The 20,561-nt window shown below is 39.0% G+C and overlaps 1 protein-coding gene across 4 annotated transcripts; it reads right to left on the minus strand.

Moving 5' to 3' along the window:
• Positions 1 to 1,259: 1,259 nt before the first annotated feature.
• On the minus strand, positions 1,260 to 20,489 carry MYSM1 (Myb like, SWIRM and MPN domains 1). 4 transcript variants are annotated; one of them, XM_083742737.1, is made up of 20 exons: positions 20,353 to 20,489; positions 18,117 to 18,192; positions 17,457 to 17,527; positions 15,525 to 15,602; positions 15,404 to 15,427; positions 14,984 to 15,062; positions 14,373 to 14,471; positions 12,938 to 13,668; positions 12,064 to 12,194; positions 10,577 to 10,680; positions 9,725 to 9,802; positions 8,712 to 8,800; positions 8,354 to 8,408; positions 8,223 to 8,273; positions 7,331 to 7,405; positions 6,146 to 6,334; positions 5,841 to 5,856; positions 3,802 to 3,907; positions 3,622 to 3,679; positions 1,260 to 2,846 (listed from the first exon to the last, which is right to left on the minus strand). In XM_083742737.1, the coding sequence occupies exons 1-20, from the start codon at positions 20,427 to 20,429 to the stop codon at positions 2,682 to 2,684; spliced, it is 2,352 nt and encodes a 783-aa protein (XP_083598863.1). In that variant the 5' UTR covers positions 20,430 to 20,489; the 3' UTR covers positions 1,260 to 2,681. The 4 variants fall into 4 exon arrangements, with proteins under 4 accessions (XP_083598863.1, XP_083598861.1, XP_083598864.1 ...); XM_083742735.1 differs by having other exon boundaries at positions 5,724 to 5,856; XM_083742738.1 differs by having other exon boundaries at positions 5,724 to 5,856; positions 19,967 to 20,467.
• Positions 20,490 to 20,561: the final 72 nt, after the last annotated feature.

A 20,561-nucleotide genomic window follows, 5' to 3' on the forward strand; every position in this document is an offset into this window, starting at 1 on the left:
AATTCAGGTAACTCCCAAATGAAGAACCAAAGTGGGGCTGCTTCAGGAAGATTCTGGGCTTGTCTGAACCAAAGGGGCATCTCTTCAGTGTATCCTGAACAGAGGACTGATGAAACACTTCAGAAATTGAGATGTTAAACTATGGCCTTGTGTCTCCAGAAATTGAAGCATTTTCCCCAAGGGTTGACATAACACCAGGACGTGGAGAGCTCTTTTGTGACAGACACGCCTAACTTGAAATCAGAGGGAATTATTATACCAAGGCTCTCCAATCACAGTGCTTTGGTGAAGGGATGTCAAATTTATCTCCTTGCTCCTTTCTGTCCTGTGCTCTTTGCTAGAGCTGTTTGCTTGAAATTTTGCAGGTTACTTTCCATGGGGCACTTTTTTGATGTGTGCTGTTTCCATTAAAAACCATTGCACACCAAACCAAGTGGTTGCAATGTATAGTTCTCCTCCACAAAAATCAACTTTAAATGTGCCTACCACAAAGTCCCCTTTGTCTGTGACTGGGCAGGTTTCTTACCTGAGGGGTACCTTTCCCAAACTGTAAAATGGTTTCCCCTTTCAGAAAAAACCACTGGAGTGATCCTTATGCAATTTAGCAGCATACATTCCTTCAGAAGAGTCTGTCATACCTGTAGATTTCATCCAATCCCCCCCCCCAAAAAAAAACTATAGATGTTTCTCTTTTTAAAAAAATATATCAAATTGTAAAGGTGCCCAGCACAATAAATCCCTGACCAATTTGTCTGATTTGGCAGGCTATATGCACTCTGGAGGGGCTACTTTGCCTAAAGATATTATCTAATTCTGTGAAAAGAAAAGGAGAAAAAAATCCTCAGTCACTTTTGATTAACGATAGGGGGAATTAGCTTCATTTTTCTAAAGCAACTTTGGACCCAGAACTGACTCAGACAAACTATGAAACTGTCCAATTTCCAAATAAATGCCAAATCAGGATGAAAACCAAATCTTGTGGCCGGTGCAAAACCTTAGTATTTACACACAATGAACAAGCAACGAAGTCTGCCTGGCTTTTTGACCCAAAGTTTGAAATATGTGCAATTAGAAATTGAAATTGATCTTGTACTGTTTAGCTGAACCCCAGAACATTTAGCACTTAATGGTTTGATACAAAATGATGCTCCTAAATGCAAATCTATGAGAGAAAAACAAACAAATCTGCAATGTTTGTGGGACTTTTTTCAATTTTTTAATGTACAGAAATACTAATTTGAAGCCAAACAACATTGAAATCATCTTCACACAATTTATTGAAGGGGCAATGTGAGCAAGAAGAGTTCTTTGCATTGTTTTAATGATAAAATCCTTCTCAATTCCTGATAAAGACATCACGGGCAAATATACCTGTATTGTGCTTTTATATGAGGGTCAAATAGTCCAGTAATTCTCTTCTGTACAAATATACAATATTTACATTGCTGTCATATGGCAATATGCAGATTTACAATAAGGATGTAAACAATAAAATTTAGAAGCTGCAATATGATTATCACATAACTCTGTAAAACATAAACTATGGTTTTGGATATTCCAATCCAGAGGAATTCCCAGATATTATTTAGCAATAATGCTAGAATTTCAATGGGGAAGATGAGGCATTGGATCACATGCAACTTGGAAGTCGTAATGGTCTAAGGAGTCAAGTAACAGGTAATATTTCAAAAGCAATGCAAATACACCTAGTGCACTATGATACAGGGTCCCTTGCATGCAGATGATTACTGAGTCAAATATATTCTAATACTGAACTAAAGAGGCTAAAGTGGAACATGTTGCACATTCATCCATAACTTCCACAGGGTAAAAATAAAAAAAAAGTCCACCTGGGATTCAAGAATAAAGTTCTATAATCCTTCAGAAAATTTCTTACTCCTTTGTATGTCTTTCATATTTAGTACATATTCTGAGTTGTGATACCCAAAGGTCAAGGGAATGTTTTAAGCACAATTCATAATTTCTGTTTGGAAAGTCTCAGCCTTCTTTCCCTAGTTCTTGAGAAATGAACAAGGCCACCCAAACTCTGCAAAGCTATACAATTAATCTGGATAGAAGAATTTGATATGAAGGATTTATTAGTCCAATATTGTTTTGCTACTGCAGACTTCTGTTGCAAGCAGTAAGCCTCTTGAATGGGCTGGGCACGAATCAAGTGAGAAACTCAAGGCTGAGATGCTCAATGAGAAATCATATCACTGTTGTCTTGTGGTTTTCCATCCTTTCCCGATTTCAGCAATATCCAATACAATTCAGTTTATCCACTGGACAAAATGTGCTTGCAGATACATTAGACATTGAAATAAATAACACAGGGGTGTTCCCTAAAATGCACAAGGTAGGCAATATAACTAATTTATGTTAACATCAAATTTCTAATAGCTCTTGGTCCAAGCAGAACACTATCACTTCAGCTATTTGGGGTAACAAATGGCACAACTGTTTTATCCAAGTGGTGGGCTGCCAAGTAGTTCATTCAACTCTTTGCAACACAACCATAATTTCAGAAGATTAGAAGTTATGTCAGAGATCAGATAGTTTGTCATGATTGTTTCACACTGTCTTTCAGTAACAGTCATTTTCTTGACCCGCAGTGGATGCTGTCACGTTCAAGAATGGACACTTTATAATAAAGTGAGCATTTATTCTTTTCAGCACTATCATACTGGCAGGTCATTTGGACACATGCTATTTTCTTCAGTAGTATCATTCCATTTCTCACTATTGTATGTTGAAAGGAATAAGTTTTCTAGCTGTGCCAGGAATTCTTCAGCGATGAAACTATTTGCCACATTTCCTAGAGTCTTCCTCATACACTCCAACAACTAGTTTCAGATCGAAGAAAAAACAAACAAACCAGCATTGAAGCAACATTTAGGAAGAAAAGCCATCACAAATCTATTGGTATTCCTTAATCCGAATACCCTGAGGACTTGCTTTATACATGTTAGCACTAATTGAACTTTATCTGACCATTTACACAGATCTTTCATTCATTCAACAGCTGGCTTCTGTTCAAAGAACTGTCAAAGGAGTGAATAATCCTACAGTGTGTTAACACATTTGAACTTTAAAACTTACTAACATGTACTATTATATGTGCAACTTGTCACAAACGTTCATAACTCTCTAAGTATCCTTTACCAAAATCCATGCAAAAGTGACCAAAGCAAAAGAACTCCTCTAATTTGTGGATATCTCTATCTAACAGTCCAAGAAAAACAATTCCACACAGCACCATCTAAAATTTGTTTTTCACTGCCTATGTAAGACACCCATTCCACTATTAAGAGACAGGCACCTAAAATGATGCCCATGACAGGAAAACATCCTACTTTGTAGCCCATCCTCAAATGTAACAATTAAATCAAAAGACATTTTTATGAAAACATTTTGAAACCTATTTGCAAAAACCAAAATGACAAGCTACCCTGGAGGAAAACACAAAACATTAGTAGCCAACAAACATTAGTTACATTTGGGTAGCTTTTGCATATGCCTGTTGCTTCCACGAATATTTAAGGTTTCTATTATAACTAGACAAGATTAGACTTCTTTAGGTATTTATAGGCAAGAAGCAAATGTATTTACAATTATTACCTTATGCAGACAGGTCAAATCTGAATCTCTATGGAAGATTTTATCCATGGGCACCCAGCTGTTGGAAAAATATGACAACACTGTATCAGTCAATATATAAAAACATTCTCTATTGAAATGCAAATACAGTAATTTGGAACTGGCTTACTACAAGATTCTGAAATGCAAGCAGCCACACACCTATGAGACATCCTGTATTTTTCAATTATCCATCGTGTTTTTTCCAGTACTAATTCCCATTTAGGTTCTTCCAACATCTGTCCCACTTCAAACTTGTATGGCAGGCCTGCAAGCCATTAAAACATATTATGCATGGAATATTACACTTCCTACTTTTTGACATGCGTATCTTACATCCCTGGGAAGAGCAAAATATGTGCACATAAAACAGCAATGTACTGTCAAGAGTGAGCCCATTTAGCCTAGTTGTAGCCTGAAGTAGCTTCAATCCCAGAATTAGGTTTAACAGCAATATTTTGTGAAGTAGAAATATTTGTTTGAATGCAAAGTAAGACTCTGATCTGAAGCACGGGTCAACTCTTGTTCATTCAAAGTGCTCTGGACTTCTATTTCTGGTCCTGTATCACATGACAAATGTCTGTTTAGGCCAGGCTCCCCCAACTGGGTGCCCTCCATATGTTTTGTACTATAAATTCCATTACCCCAGGGCTGATAGGAGTTGTAGTTCAACGTATCTGGAGAGCACTAGGCCGTTTCTCTCTCTCTCTTATATGCACAACATTCTGCAGATGTAAACCTTCAATGGCTGAAATTCACATTACTTTTTCCCCCTCCCCCTCTTTCCACAGCAAGATAAATCTGCATTTTCATTTATTCAAACTCCAATTGTCCGCATGCTCAGGATATCTGCTAAAAAAAGTATTAATGATAATATCAAAAGAGGGATTTCAAGACCGGCTTTGTCACTGAGAGATTAAAGACTAACTTCAGCACTTTTAGATTTTCACCCTATTCCATATGATCAGATTTCTATTTTTAAAAGATTTTTTCCTCACATTTATCAAAATTGCTTTGTGAATAATAATATTTTCTAAGATTCAGGTTTAACTAGATTATTCAAATTCAGAAAAAAGTGCTTCCTATACTTACAGACCCTCAGACATTTCATGGATACTGATGAGGTTCCCCCCCTCCCCACTTATAGGATAAGCAATAATTTGCAGCATAGAGGGAAGTTGTATACAAGTAGAAACGAGGAGCACAAGGTTAAACAGTTGGGCCAGATTAATTGTAACAGGACCTAGTGTTCAGGGAATAGTCTCAAATCTACGTGCTGCCTCACCCCCACCCCATGTGCATGAATTTCCTTCCCTACCTGACCCTTCTATCTACAGGTTATCGTTATTAACTCTAGTTAAAACAAACTCAGAAGTGTTCTTAATTTACCTTTCAGCATCTGGGTAGAGGGGGGTTGGGGAATTTGCATGCATGAGGTGGGTGTGAGGAATCTGTGCTATCTGAACCCCTAAATCCTGACTCCATGGTTCCATCCCAACCAGGCCATGGAATGCTACACACAGAAGGCAATATCCATCTACTGCAGAGTAGATTCACTGCAGTCAGTCAACATAAATTACTTAGATTCACTAATCTCAACAATTTCACTCTAACTATCGGGTTAGAGTATCGCCCAAAAACATTTCTCTTCTTAACAGAGTGATTCAAATGAATCCTTGATTTCTGATCATCTTGTGCTATTGCTATTTTCATTTATTAAAATACACCCTTACCACAACCCCCTAAAACATGCAGTGATTGCTCTCCGTGAGGATTAACATTATGGTCTCCGTTCCAGTAAAACACCCCCATATTATTTACAGTGCAAATCTTATATTCCAAAAGTTTCTAATCCTAACCATGTATGCACAGAAGGAAGCCCTACTGGATCCAATGGGACTTACTTGGAAGTAACCAGGGTTAAGGCTGCAGCCTATTGTATTATATTTATTCTTTCTTTAAAATTATATATATTATTTCCCTTGTCTTACCAGTCACCGAATTTTTCCTCTTTCAAAATGTAACTTAAATGATGAAGATAGGAAGCAGATAGGCATTAGGAAAAAATTTTAAAAAACACTTACGATAGGATCCATCAGGACTGGTCTCATCACTGATTACCAGACAAGTAATCTGGGAATGCGGAAGAGGGTTATTTCGATTATAAGGACTTATGATCACACCAACAAACATTGACCCACCTCTGGAGAAATAGCTCTGTATGGAAAAATATAAAAGGGCAATAATTTTATTTTTTTTAAGTTTGTGTTTATGAAAATAATCAAGAATGCAATGCAAACTTGCTTTCTGAAAACCCCCCCGTCTTACAATTAGAAGCAGTCACTTTAAAGGGTCGATAAATTATTTGGATAGTACTTTGAAATATTACCATTTACATAATTTCTAGTTTTCCTTTTCTCAACATTATTAAATTAAACATCAACAAAGCAGTCCCCTTGTATATATATACACACACACACACACATCAGGGGGTAGTGGTTGTTACCTGGTATTTTGCCTGCGTATCAATATCTCGTATTGAAGGATTAGGGTCAAAGGCAGGGTGAGAATGATACCACCCAATAATACTGTAACCTCTAGCAGCAAGTGTCTCTGATGCCTGTGTTTGAGATACTGGGTCCATCTCACACTGCAATCCTGTACTGAGGCTATTGCACGGTTCTGCTGCGCAAATCTGTAATGAACCAATCAGATTGGAGGCCTTACAATTCAGTGGTGGTGTAGTGTTTGATTCTTGAGGACAATACACATAGGGAGCAATCTGATAGAGCAAGATCTGCTTGGATGAACAGGGCTAGGATCCAGCATAACGTCTCAGGGTAGTCAAGGGTATGCTGACATAACTCCTCATCCTTGTGGTCCAGCAAGAGATAGGCTGGCATATTCCCCCCAGAGCCTGGCTGAACTTAAACTGGCATGGCAAGAGATTACAGTTAAGAGAGCAAAAAAGGTGATATAACTCAAACACTATCTTAAAGGCTTGTTTCCCCTCTGCTACACTTAAGCCAAGTCAGCCATATGTAGCCCTGCTCCTGAAGAGAGTTTAAATCTGGTATACTTTTCACCAGCTTCACTCACACCTTGCTTCGAACCAGCTTCTTGGGTGTAGGATTGCTCCATTGTTCAAAAAACTAGCAGCTTCCTGGATTCCATACTGACTCCAGGAAAAGTATTACAAGGATATAGTAAGATGCTTAAAGGATGCTTATATATGGATGCTGCAATTGCCTCTGGGGTTAATCCAGTCTACTCAAAGATGCTCCCATAAATCATAAGAAAATCCTGTTTCCCTCTAATCCCTCTGGGGGATTAGGTACGTGAGCAGGTACTAAGATCTGGTCCTCGTAATAGGCTGGTTTAATGCCTATTGCACTAGACTAGATTAAGGCTGTTTTGTGTTTATGTTTATTACTGCAGGTTACAAACATATTAAACCATAAATATTATAATAATGTCCCAAAGGAGCAGATAAAACCAAATAATAATAATAATAAAGTTTTTAAAAATACTGTAGTTTCAAAAAAAAATTCCATAAAACCTTGGAAAAGTAGATTGGTCTTAGCTAGTGCTGAAAGGGCAATACAGTGAGCACCAGCCATTCCTCTGAGGTGAAGGGCATTCCACATTCTGGGAGCCATGTTACTGTATTTTAAACATGCATGATACTTACTTCAACTATTCCATCAGTTTCAGAGTATCTTCCACCTAGCAGTCCTATTACTTCTGCCATTGAAACATGGGCATGCTAAAGACATAAGAAAAAATCATTTGGATATCTTAAAGAGTTCGGTAGTGAAACCATGTATGATAACCCCACCCACCCACACCCTGAAAGCTCTTCATACCTCTGCTTTATCACCAATAATTACACAGATGCTGCACTTAGATCCAACCCTAAACTGTGGTTCAGTGCTTTATGTACTCCCTCCCTTTTCCTGGGGCTAAACCAGGTTATTACCTGGACATTTTTGCCAGTGCTGATAAAAATCAAGCCAGTTGCTCCCATAAGGGACTGTGAAGATCAAAAATTACACAGCCATCTTTACTTAGTTAGTAGGATAAACACTAAATAGTGCCCTTGAGGCTCCAACAGTTACTTATGGATCAACAACAGATGAAAAAAGCAAAAGTACAAATATTCCCCCATTTCAGCAAGAAAGGTATTAAAAGATAGAATTTACTTTTCCCTTGCAGGTGATTATATTAACATTATGAGTTTCTCTTCTGGCATGACTAATCACCCATGCTCTTAAGAAGCATTATACTGTTGTGCAGCAGCATCACATTTATGACAGCTTATTCCCATACCTGGTTAGATATTTTCTCAGGGTTATCATCTTCTACAGAAACAAGAAATTATGGGCTGTTACAGCCATCACCCATGCCTTAGGTAAACCAGAAAAAAAAAGCTTGGCCAGTTAAAGGGTGCAGATGGTATAGCAGTAGTCTCAACAGCAGCAATATGGAGGGTAATTGTGGTTTTGGTATAGATCAAGCCTTCCCTTTGTGCTTTGAAGTGAACCAAACAAATCGGGAAAATGGGTATAAAGTATAGTTCTTACCAAATCCATGATGAGAAGTGCCTCTGCAGCTACCGTTACTTGGAATGGCTCCTGAAAAGATAAAAATGATAAGGAAAGCCTGCTTAAGTAAACAAAGGTGTGCTCTTGCTTATTTATTAACTCATACTTACTGGTTTTTCTTCTGTGAAGGAACAGCAAGGGATCAGCTGAAAGGGATCAAATGAACTATAAAATGAAAGAAAATTGCTCTGAAAATATAGAATTAATAAAGGGGAAAACTCATTTTTAAAAAATCACATTTATTCTATTGTAGTTTTAATTACTATACACAAAAGTAGCAAATTGTTTGAACCTGTAGACTTATGTGGTAGTTTTTAAGAGTCACAGGAGTATCTCCGCATTTGTGAACTGCGCTTTAGGCTCAGTGAAGTAGTACAATGTAAGTGTGCTGATAAGCAGAAATTATACTGAAAGTAACATAAGCTACTTTTTCTAAAATATATTGTAGGCATATACAAAAATGTAAACCTTTTGGGCTGCCTTTGTCCTTTAGATGCTTTCCGTGGTTTCAGCTTCTCCTCTTCTCTCTTCTTAGCTAGATCCTCAGCAGAAAGGTGCTAAGAACAAAACATCTTGATTAGTTAAAACAGCCTGAAGCTCAATCAGTGGGCTTAAGCACACTGAACCTCAGTTGTCCTGAATTTAGTAGGTGCTGCTGTCACTGTTAAGATGGGCCTCAGGGAACCAAGACCAAAAGTAGCTCTTTTGTTTGTTTTTATAGAAAGCTGGAAGAACTTCCTTCACTTTCCCATTTACTGTTCCAAGTTCAAGCAAACTATGAAACAGCATAAGATTTTGACACTCCACCTCTAGGCAAGGGCCTTCCTTCCTACCTGCTACATAGTGCTTCTGTTAAGACCACTGTATAGCTATAGTATGTCAAACTGAAAGTTCACCTACTTCAGCACTCAGAGTAGCCAACTAGATGTTCTAGGGAAGCTCGTGAAACAGGAAAGATGGCTTCTCAGTGGTATTTGATGTTAAGAAGTATGCTGGTTCGAAACACAGAAGTCCCAAACCCAAGTATTTTATCTCCTATTTACATGAAGACCTTTCATTCACGAACTTTAAATCTATTTACTTATGCTACTGCTGCAACAGTTTACTCTACACATTACATGAAGCATATCATGCTTTTGCCTGTTTTAAACCTACAGCATATAAATTTCATGGATGACCTCTGGTTCTGAACTTTAGGTCAATGGCTCTTGAATCATGTTTTAGGACACAATAACAAAATGATCAAGGAGCTGGAGCAACTTCCCTAAAAGGAAAGGTTACAAAATGTGGAACTTTTTAGTTTTATTTTGCAATATTTTAGCATTTTTACTTAGGTTTAAATTTTTGTAAGCCACCCTGAAACCTCAAAGGGTGGGTTACAGTCACAGCTCACATAATTAAATAAAAGCGTTTCACTGCAGGAACAGCTTGACTTTCGCGAGGAGTTGAAAAATATCAGAAAAGTTTAAAAGTGATGTTACCTCAAAAGTCTGTCCTTCCAAATCTTTGGCATCACACCAGTTTCCCCAGGGGTCTCTGACACGCCGTCTCCTTGTACGCTGTGGCAAACAGAAACACATGTGCAGGTCTGTTCAAGGGCATAAACTCAGCAGTATTTGTATAAGCAATTCACATATTGTTGTGGAGTAGCAGAATGTGGATGGGCATGCTCACAATAAGCTTCTGAATACAGATCACTGGTCTACTTGGACTGGTCTGAACCTACTTTTTGAACTTGTGTCAAGGTTAAGCCATCAGCCACCTGGGCCCATAGTGAACATTGCATTACTGTACTCCAAAATGATGTGGGTCAATTCCAAGTTGGCAATAGATAGTGTAGAAATATGCTTTATAAGAATTAAAGAACCAGCACTACCATTTATTCACTCCATAAAGCACAGCATCCAATACTTCTGCTTCTATGCACCAATCATTTGTAAGGTTTCTACTTATGGTAGAGATACTCAGTACACATAAACACACACCTTGCATATACATTTCTTTCCTATTCACTTGATTTCTTAAAAGACGGTTTATTTGGTTTCAGTCAATGAAGTGAAATGCACTGGATCCAAAGAGCCACTTTTTATGTATTTGACAAACATTCTTTCCTGAAAGCAATGTATAATTTAAAAAGCCCCATACAAAAATAGTAGTATGAGCAGAACTCCAATACATAATTTATTTAGCCCAGAAAGATCTAAGCAATGTTTGTGAGAAAAGGTACTCTAGTTGGCTTCCCAATCAGCAATACTATAGTCACACACTGCATGAATGTGATCAAAAGGCAGTAAAAGAAGAAATGTGGCACATAAATTACATTTCCATCGTACCATAGACTGTAGACGCTGCACAAGCTGATATGCTTCTATAGTGTCTTTGCCTTCTCTGGGTCGAATTTTGTCAACTTGCTGTGGTCTATTATATATCGCCTGCTCTGTAGAAATGAGCAAGAGAACTAACTCAGATGCGTAAGAAGTGAGGGACCTGGTTTTCACAAGCAAATGATGGCTTTAGATTCTAATCACCAAGAGTTAAAGATAAATCATTTAAATTGTTCTTCACAAAATGAAAGTGATGACATGGCTAAGTAAGTGTCTCACAAACAAAACAATAATGCCACCTAATGTTTAGCCACCTGAGCCAACCAAGCCAAGGGGGCTACACAGACAACACTAGAAGGAAAATTAAGAGGAAAAAACATGAATGATATCAGGTGGCAGTGGCATTTAGGCCATATTGAACAGTACACTATTTCAGCAGGTGTCTCTTAGCTTCTATTCACTGAATATATAGTACCGGTCCAATTATGTCTCAAAGCTTTAAAAGAAAAGAAAGAAAAAAAAGGACAAAGAGTTGTCCTTTTTTAATGTGAAAAAATATTGAATGGCTTTATACAAAAATGAAGCTAGGCCCAAATGGTGCAGATCCCCCTCAGGGACGTTTAGTAAGTCTTTTGCACAGTGTGAACTAGCATGTTGCTTGTTCACAGTATTCAAACCATAGTTTGTTTAGAAGCATTACTTAATGTGACAAGCAAACTGGGTCACATAATGGCAGAGCTTCCCCTTGCCATTCAACTATGTTCCATTCAGCTATGTTCAGTTCTTAGCTGACCCAGTACAACTTCTTTCTGTGGTTCTTGGGGGGATCCATTTGACCATGACTGGAGGATAGGTTTGAGCTTGAAGCTTTGCTTTTTGTTCTAGCTTTCCCACAGACAAGGAACTTGAGTAAAAACAAAGCTACATGTAGATTCTGAGCATCTATGCAGGCAGTCAAAGGAGGTTAGCTGGCCACAGTCTGCTGCCATGGCAACAGATCTAACACTTAGGAGGACTAATCATCACCTGTCCAAGAAAGTCACATGTTTCTAGACACCACTACAGCCATGGTAACCATAAGAGACTCAAAATAACAGGAATATTAAACAGTAGTCCTCCCCCCCTTTTTTTTACATAAGCACATTATTTAAATCTGGTGTATAGGCTACAACGTAGAAGGACAATATTTGGAGTAAAATTTATAATTAAGAGTAAGTGAAGGATTGCCACAGGGCACCTTCTGGACTAACTTCTGCCTCAACCAACAACCACACTGGTCATGTTTTCCATCTCTTTCTGTTCAGAATTTTAAAATATATGTTTCTAAATGTGCCCCTATATGCTTCCCATGGCCCATTTATTTTCTGGTTTTAGTTTCTATATAGTAAATGTGTTACAATAGAACTGATGAACATTACAAGCAATTTTGGAGACTCTTGTGAAAAAGCAGAATAAAAATATAAAACTAAATGAACAGACTGAAGTTTTCTTCCTACCACAACCAAAGTTAATTGCTCCTATTAGCTCCAGGTATGTGTGTATCCGTCCTATACAGTTAACATCCCCACAGTTCTTCAGCCCTGGGCGTACTGAAGTCTTGTTCAGATATTTTGGTTTGATTCTTTCCCTATAATAAAAGACCACCACAAATGATAAAATAAAGCATTACCTGGGCAATTAAGTTAGCAGCATTTGATATTTCTTGATGTATCCCATTAGTGGGAGTAGAAGGAGTCCATTAAACATGAACCATTCCACTCATGCAGAGATTTGCCCACCTGGGTCAGAAGTCGTCTATCATGGGCTAGGCCAGAGCCTTATCTCCCAACCCCCCCATGGGCCAAGTATTAACAAGTGGGCACAGCTGCCTACCTATCCATCACCTCATGTCAGATGTCCCATTTTTGACCACATGCTTTGAAATCAAACCATGAAGGTAAAGGCAATGCATTATGTGAGCCCTGACAATCAGCTACTTTCCTTGTCTTGCTGTGTGCAGGGCTCCGTTTTGGTTGAATCACATTTTTTTCATGCCTCATACATGACATCATATATGACATCAGGTGTAGGACATGTGGATGTGGCTTGGCCAACACAGCCTTATGGGCTAAATGACAAGGGTCTGGCAGGTTCCCTACTTTGGGGGCTAAGCAACCAACACACAACATGTGTAATTTTGAGCTAACCAATGACCCACCCTGGTCAAGCTCCAAAGGAGGAAGATACAATCAACCAGCTGCAGTCAATAAAGGAACTGGCTATCACTTGTGGAAAATGGATTGCATAAAGGAAGGATATTAAATATCCACACCGTTGCTTTGCATACATTCCCCTTACTGTATAATTTTCCAACAGGCTTATATTGCTTACCACTGATCCAAAATATAGTTTCTAATTTTCAGGTAGCGCTCAGGTGTTTTGGCTTGTCGTCCCACAAAAAATTCTGGTATTGCCTGCTTTTCTTCTTCTAGTACTGTTTGTCTATCTATTTCTACTTCTTGATCTGGTGGCTTGAGCTCCTCTGCATCTATCTGATTTTCCTCTTCCAGTTGGTTGGAAGGATGGAAAAGAAAACTGTTTTCAGTGAAGTCTGTCTGTTCTCTGCAATTCTCTGGATTAGGAAACCAATCGGTATCATCAGAAATTCCTTTCCCATCACATTTCTGATTTTCTGAAACCATGGTTCCATGACCACTGTTCTCAGAGCATGACATTGCAGTCTCTAGACTCTCAACTGTGCTGTGCTCTGGCTTTGGAATTAATCTTGATGTTAACAGAACTGAAGGCATGTGTCCAGCAGAATCCAAGATAGGCTCTGTCCAGCTGCTCTCTCCTGATGGACTTTTTGGAATATCTAATAAATCAGACTTTCCAGCTTCTTGCTGTGGCACATTGCAAAGTAGCTCATCCACCTCATCTGTAATATCTACTTCCTCATCATCTGATAATTTTTCAATTTTCACTGCATTTAGATTAGGGTCTGCCCGACCTCTTAAGAGTGCCCATGACACCACCTTCCCTTCATTATCCTGATTGACGCTGGGAAGAGGAACATTGATATACTGCTGCAGTTCCACTTTTTCTGAGCCATCCGTTTTTGCCTTAACAGAAAAGTACATTAAAACGAGTTAAGGATGACAAAGGAAGAAAGTCTAGATGAATAACAGTAGTTAAAAAGAGACATTTATTAATTTTAAGTCATGTTTGTTTGTTGTTTCCTTAAATTTCTTAATAAAAACTGGGCCCTCTTGCAAAAGACCTTTAATTTTGCCAATTTTGGTGAATGACATTCACCAGATAACGACATTCACAAGGGAAACACACAGCTTATCAAACCAAATAATAATACGAATTTCTATCACAGCTCAGCATTTGCCAGCTAAAAACTTATCCAGCTGTTTTTGACTGTGGAAAAGAAAAATATGTGCTTCTTGCTTCAGACTTTAAGAAGTAAATTTAGTAAATTTAGCAGTACAGTATGGTGATGTAGAGTAAGAGTCCTCCTCTTATGGACCTCAGCTGCTCATGTCTGAGCAAAGTTGATAGGGGATAACCCTGTTGATCTTTGTTGACAGTGGACAAAGAACGGTAGAGTTATCCCTTAAAGTTTAATCAAATTTAAAAGCCCTTTTTGAAAAAATGCAGGCGGTCAATATTACAGGAAATTAAAAATGAATCCAAAAATCATTTGCTGTGGGAGACTAACGAAGAAAGCTTCAAACGAAGTGATCCTTTTTTAGTAATCTGTTGGCAAGATTTGCTACCAAGTCATTCTGTCAACTGAAAGTTGTTATATCAAGTTTACCTTGTTCTTAAAGTACTGCCTGGCAAAGCTCTTTACTTGGAGAACATTGCGACTTCCAATCATCATGGCAATTTTTGTCCATCTTCTGCCAAATTTAGCCTAATGGAAAATAAACATGACTTCAACTCTTAAGTCAAAACAAATCAATTTAATATCGTATCTGAAGCTTCCACTGCTTTGTTTTTACCCCATCTAAGTTACTTGCTCACTAAAAACCTCTTTCTCTCCCACTCTGGGGCAGCTTTTTACCAAGAGAAGTGTGTTAAGATAGCAGGTAAGAGTTTTGAGAAAGTGAAGGAAAAGGAAAAGTACTTGAGCCCATGGCTAAAAAAATCCCATTAAGTAGCTAGGCACAAATATCATACATGAGTAATCCACTTCATCTAAAAATTCATGTTGGCTGCATAGGAATCTCATCCAGCATGAAACTATTTTAGTATTAAAATTCTTCACTAAAGGTACACTGTATAACACTTTGTTACATTTTAAAACAAATAACATGCCATGCAGTACAAATGTACCTTAAACACTTTTAATTACCTAAAGAACATTGAGATTTCCACTTCTAATGGCATTTACTACTAAAAACATTAACCACAGGAAATATTTACCAGTCCTTGTTCAAATAGTTCTTTTTCTTTCACTGTCCACTTTAGCGATCCACTAGCTGATTTTGTAGGTGAGCGTATCCTTACATAAAAATAAAGCAAAATGCCTTTGTGTAAAACAAAAAGATGCCAGGAAACGGTATCTAAACATACATTTTAAAAAAAGAAATCACTAGAAATAACATGTACATAAATATACTTCGAAACTGGGTATAGGCATTTTAGTCAACTGCCTAAATAGAAAACTAGATTTTTTAAAAGAAGCAGGAGGTAGCGTCAGGGTATGCAACAAAGAAACCAGCGTAAAAAATGCAATTTTTGCAGGGTTTTTTTTTTTTTAAAAAGCATCAACGTGAGTCCTAAAGGTATTCAGATATTCAGTACAATCACTTAATACTTAGCCGTGACATTAGAAGTACATACGTTACTTTTGCTTCTTTCTTGTGGCTGTAAAGTGCAAAACAAGACAAAGGCAAGTTTGTAAAGATGGCGAGTCTTTTTAACACAAATTCCCCCCTCTTTGAAATATTACACACCACATTACCTTTTTGTGCACTTTTTATCACTTTCCTTCAGTTCATGCCAAATTTTTTCTGGAAGGGATTTGCTAGATAGATAGTATCTGGAATTCATTAAGGATTTTCTAAAGTACTGTTAATGAGGTTCTTTGCATGCTACTGTTTTCATAATTAATAATTTATCATACCAAAAATCTGTAACTGCAGTCCAATGGATTGTAAGTTGTAGTACATGGATTAGCTATAAACTAACAACAAACACCAGTAGAACATTATTTAATGCAGAGAAATACAAAGGTCAGAAGTCAAACTATGTCCAATGAGGCTTACTCCCTATTAAGCATGTATACGATTACAGTTTAAAGCCAGAAAATTGATACCAACTGTGCAACTTTCAGTAACAGGTTGGAGGAAGAACAGAGAGAGAGAAATAGCAAGCACTCACCACAGTAACCTTGAAAATTATCTTTCAAAAGTTACAAGCCCATTTAAATAAGAACAATAACATGAGAATTTAAAAGCTGTTTCTTGAAATAAGTCACTGTTCTTAAATTAATATGAGCTAAGCTCAGCTGTTTTGGGGTTACAAAATTACAAACAAACAAAAGAAAAACCAAAAGGGGCAAAATTTCCTGAAACTTATTTTAGACATTTGTCTTGGGATAACTTCAAAGAAATAAACACATGAAAAGGTTTTTTTGGGCTTCCGCACTCTGCCTTAATGAAGGCAGCCCCCATGACATCAGGATATTGTTGGCAAAGGAAAAACAAGGATGATTACGGGTAATCATCCTTGCAAATTCTGCCCAGGGATGAGGGGAATGGGCTTCACTTGCAGTTCGTCTCGGTACCTGGCTCTCGCTCTGGCATGGAATGCGGGGGGCAGGGAGGCGGTGAGAACAAAAGCACTTTGCCTGCAGAAAACCCTCTAATGTCTTTATTATTTACAAAGTGAACTGAATAATGCTAAGAGGGCTTGGAATTTAATTGGATGTATAGTTGCTCATATATCTTCAGTTGAAAGGAAGGGTGAAAGGAGTCTGCAAACTGCCAAGGAACTGATAAGGTTCTTTATTGAGTCATCTGCAGATCGACAGACCACTCTTCTTCCCAGGCTGAGAGGAAAAATGGTGACAACAGTCTTTACTGGGACAGAGCAACTTTTGCAGGAGTTGTTAAAGCTCTTCGTGCAAAACAATGAAGCACGGGATGGAGGGATGCAAAAATTTATGGAACAACACTGGGATATCAGCTCCACCCAAGGCATGATGGATAACAGCAACAATTGGGGAAAAGAAAGACATAATATCTTACAAGGACAGGAAGAAGAACCACGGACAGAATAACTGCCATACACAGGAAGAACAAGGATATAATTTTGAGTTCCTCACTTGCAGTTTTATAAATCATTTAATGTGTCAACACAAATAGAAGTTATTAATACTGCAGTTGCTGTATAAGGGATTATTATTACTACTGGAATGTTGCTGAAACTAATAAGATTTTGGATTGCAGAAATAAAGAAAATCATCAAATTTAGCATGCAGAGGGCCACTTTATCTAAATTATATAATTTGGTATTTGAATGAATGGTATTAATAACTGTATTATAAATTGGTGTTGTTATAATGAGGCTATTATTGGACTGTAATTGAAAACGAATAAAAAACAAAGGACTACTCAAAGGGCACAAAAACCTGCTGACTGAGCCATGTTAATTCACCAGACCTTAATTATTAATCAGACACAAGTAGAAGGATAGAAACAGCAAGGCTCTCTTGTTAAAGAAGCCAGAGATGTCTGGCACCTTGGTGATTAATGAGAGTTTCCATCAGGTAGTCAGGGAGCAATTTCTAATCACAAAGTGTAGCCTATTGATTATAATCCTGCACTACAGCTTAATTTCTTACTTGGGTGAGGATTCTATTTTGTCATGCTGATTAATAAGTAAAGGATACTCTTCTTCCAACAACATCTTCTCAATGGCAGTCCTGTTTTCTTCACTAATTGTGCTATCAAGACTCCATGGCTAGGAGAAAAACATAAGTTATGGAACACTTGTTTTATATATTAATTCCAACACCAACCCCAGAAAAGAGGCTAATACTTCTCATTTTCAGATGCAGAGCTGAACTGAAGAAGTAAATTTTCAAAATCTCCCAGGGAATTTGTGACAATTAATGAATTTAAAAGATTAACAGAAATCTCAAGTGCACCAAAAATCCAATACCTTTCTTAAAAACTGTGATAAAAGAACATGGAAAAGAATTTCAATAAGCACATCGTAAAGAACACAGGAATGACACCTCTTTATATTTCATGGCTGAAATCTGGAGGTCCCTTGTCATGTACAGATCAGCAATACTCCTTGTGCAAGCACTTGAAGATCTGTGTATAGAAAATCCAGGTTCCAATCAGCTGTTTTACACAGCTAGCTGGGAACACAGATCGTTCAAAGACTTCAGTATGTTTCCATGGAACAGCACAAGTTGTATTTCTATTATGCCCTTCGAATCCCAACTTTTTTTTTGAAGTGATTATGATAGAAAGACCTCTTAAGATGTCTTCAAAAAGTTGGTCATTCTCTCAGTTAACAGCCCATTTCATAGGACACTTACAAGACCCATATCAGTTCGCCAAGTTGAATCAAGGTAATGATCTTGGAGTAAGCTGGATGAAGGATTTTCATAGCTTCTGAAATGAAATAAAAAAGCCATATACTTTAAAAACTGATCCTCTCAGAAGCTGAAATTCTACCAGCATTTTAATGCTTGGTAAATGTAACATGTTGCAATGCTTCAAAGCTTTTCACCCAATCCTATACTCCCCTTTTGCTAGTACAAGAAATATTAAATTTGAGGTGTAAAACATTTAAGCAGAGAAAATTTTTAAGCTATTATATGATGTATCCATATGATGCTTTACCTCACAATTCTCACAAGTAGGAAATCAAATCCTGAGACTCAGGAAGTGTTCATTTAAAAAAAAAAGTCCTCCCTTTGTCAAATATATGGGAGGGGAAGTGATCTACATTAGAGGAACTAATGTAGAAAGTTCATACTTATTCTTGTGGCACCTGCACTACAGACAGAACCATCTAAACTGAAAGGAAGGATACTGATTTAAACATTTTTGACAGTGCTGTGACTATGCATTGGTGTGTGTCAAAATTAGGATGGAATTAATCTAAGTCAGCAGTGGCTAACCCACGACTGTGCTTACACACACTGAAACCCTAACTGACATTGCATTTCATATTCCTCTGATCTTGCTACTTTAGAAGCCCCCCCCCCCCCCACGAAGTATGCATGCAAGCAACTGATGGCACTCAACGCATCTAATGAAGTGAGACTGAAGTCCATAAGAACTTCTGCTATAATAAATCCATTAAATGTCTTCAAGGTGTCAGAACTCTTGTTTCATTTCTCCTCCAGAAGATTTCCAGGAGAGAAAACCACCCACCAGCTGTTAGGTAGGTCAGGTCAGAAATTACTCTTGTGGAGTTCATTCATGTCATTCTCCTGGACCACCTGCATACTGTTGAGGGGAACATCACAGACCCTACAAGTGTCCCTATTTTCCAGGGACAGTCCTGGAATTACAGAAACCATTCCGGTTTCTGATTTGATCCCAGAATGTCTCGCTTTTCCTTAGGACACCCTTGTTTTAACCGGAGAAAAGTTGGGAGGGCCTGGAATAGGATGTCCCTATTTTAACGGGAGAAATGTTGGGAGGGCCTGGAATAGGATGTCCCTGTTTTAACGGGAGAAATGTTGGAGGACCTGGAATAGGATGTCCCTATTTTAACCGGAGAAATGTTGGAGGACCTGGAATAGGATGTCCCTGTTTTAACCGGAGAAATGATGGAGGACCTGGAATAGGATGTCCCTGTTTTAACCGGAGAAATGTTGGAGGACCTGGAATAGGATGTCCCTGTTTTAACGGGAGAAATGTTGGAGGACCTGGAATAGGATGTCCCTATTTTAACGGGAGAAATGTTGGGAGAACCTGGAATAGGATGTCCCTGTTTTAATCGGAGAAATGTTGGAGGACCTGGAATAGGATGTCCCTGTTTTAACCGGAGAAATGATGGAGGACCTGGAATAGGATGTCCCTGTTTTAACGGGAGAAATGTTGGGAGGGCCTGGAATAGGATGTCCCTGTTTTAACCGGAGAAATGATGGAGGACCTGGAATAGGATGTCCCTGTTTTAACGGGAGAAATGTTGGGAGGGCCTGGAATAGGATGTCCCTGTTTTAACCGGAGAAATGATGGAGGACCTGGAATAGGATGTCCCTGTTTTAACCGGAGAAATGTTGGAGGACCTGGAATAGGATGTCCCTGTTTTAACGGGAGAAATGTTGGAGGCCCTGGAATAGGATGTCCCTGTTTTAACGGGAGAAATGTTGGAGGACCTGGAATAGGATGTCCCTGTTTTAATCGGAGAAATGTCGGGAGGGTATGACACTTCCTCGCGTGAGGGTGCCAAGCAGACCACTCTCTGTCTTGGCTCCAGAAGAACGGGGAGGCATGCCTTGCTCACATGAGGAAGACACTCGGGTGTAGGATACACGTTCTCTTCCTCTTTTAGGCAGACTTAAGGGCCGCGGCTGTGAGGCCAGAGCGAGATCTGAGCACTTCCATAAAGATGCGGGAGGAAAAAGAAACCTCCCTCCCACCGCGAAAGGCCCCTGCCAGAGGCCCAGCCCAGGCGCTGAGACGACAGAAGCCCCCGGTCAGAGCCATGGCCCGCCTGAGGCAGCCGCCGCCAACGAAGAGGCTGCCGTTGGGAGCCTGGCATGAAGCGCGCGGGGCCCGGGCTGAAGGCCGAAGCCTGCCTCTCCCGGCACTCACCCCGCCTCCGCTTCCCCGGCGCCCCCCGCCGTTGCGTCCCCCTCGACGTCCACGTCGAGCTCCTCCATGGCCTCCATGCCGACACCCGCCCGCCGACGCCGCAGCCGCCGACACCGGAAGTCGCGGGAACAAAACAGGAAACGGGGAGTCCAAGGCCGGCCCAGGGAATGCGTTTCAACCATAGAGAGTTGTGAGCATGCGCTGCACGA

This window comes from Podarcis gaigeae (genome assembly GCF_964106915.1).
Source record: "Podarcis gaigeae genome assembly, chromosome: 6".
NCBI lineage: Eukaryota > Metazoa > Chordata > Lepidosauria > Squamata > Lacertidae > Podarcis > Podarcis gaigeae.

Bases quoted from the DNA above. Each gene is read 5' to 3' on its own strand.
- MYSM1 (XM_083742735.1), bottom strand. From the start codon at position 20,429: ATGGAGGCCATGGAGGAGCTCGACGTGGACGTCGAGGGGGACGCAACG. The intron at 15,063-15,403 runs GTATGTACTTCT...TTTTTATGTAAG, and splicing joins AAGAAAGAAGCAAAAGTAAC to GATACGCTCACCTACAAAAT. The intron at 3,680-3,801 runs GTGTGTGGCTGC...TTTTTCCAACAG, and splicing joins AAATACAGGATGTCTCATAG to CTGGGTGCCCATGGATAAAA.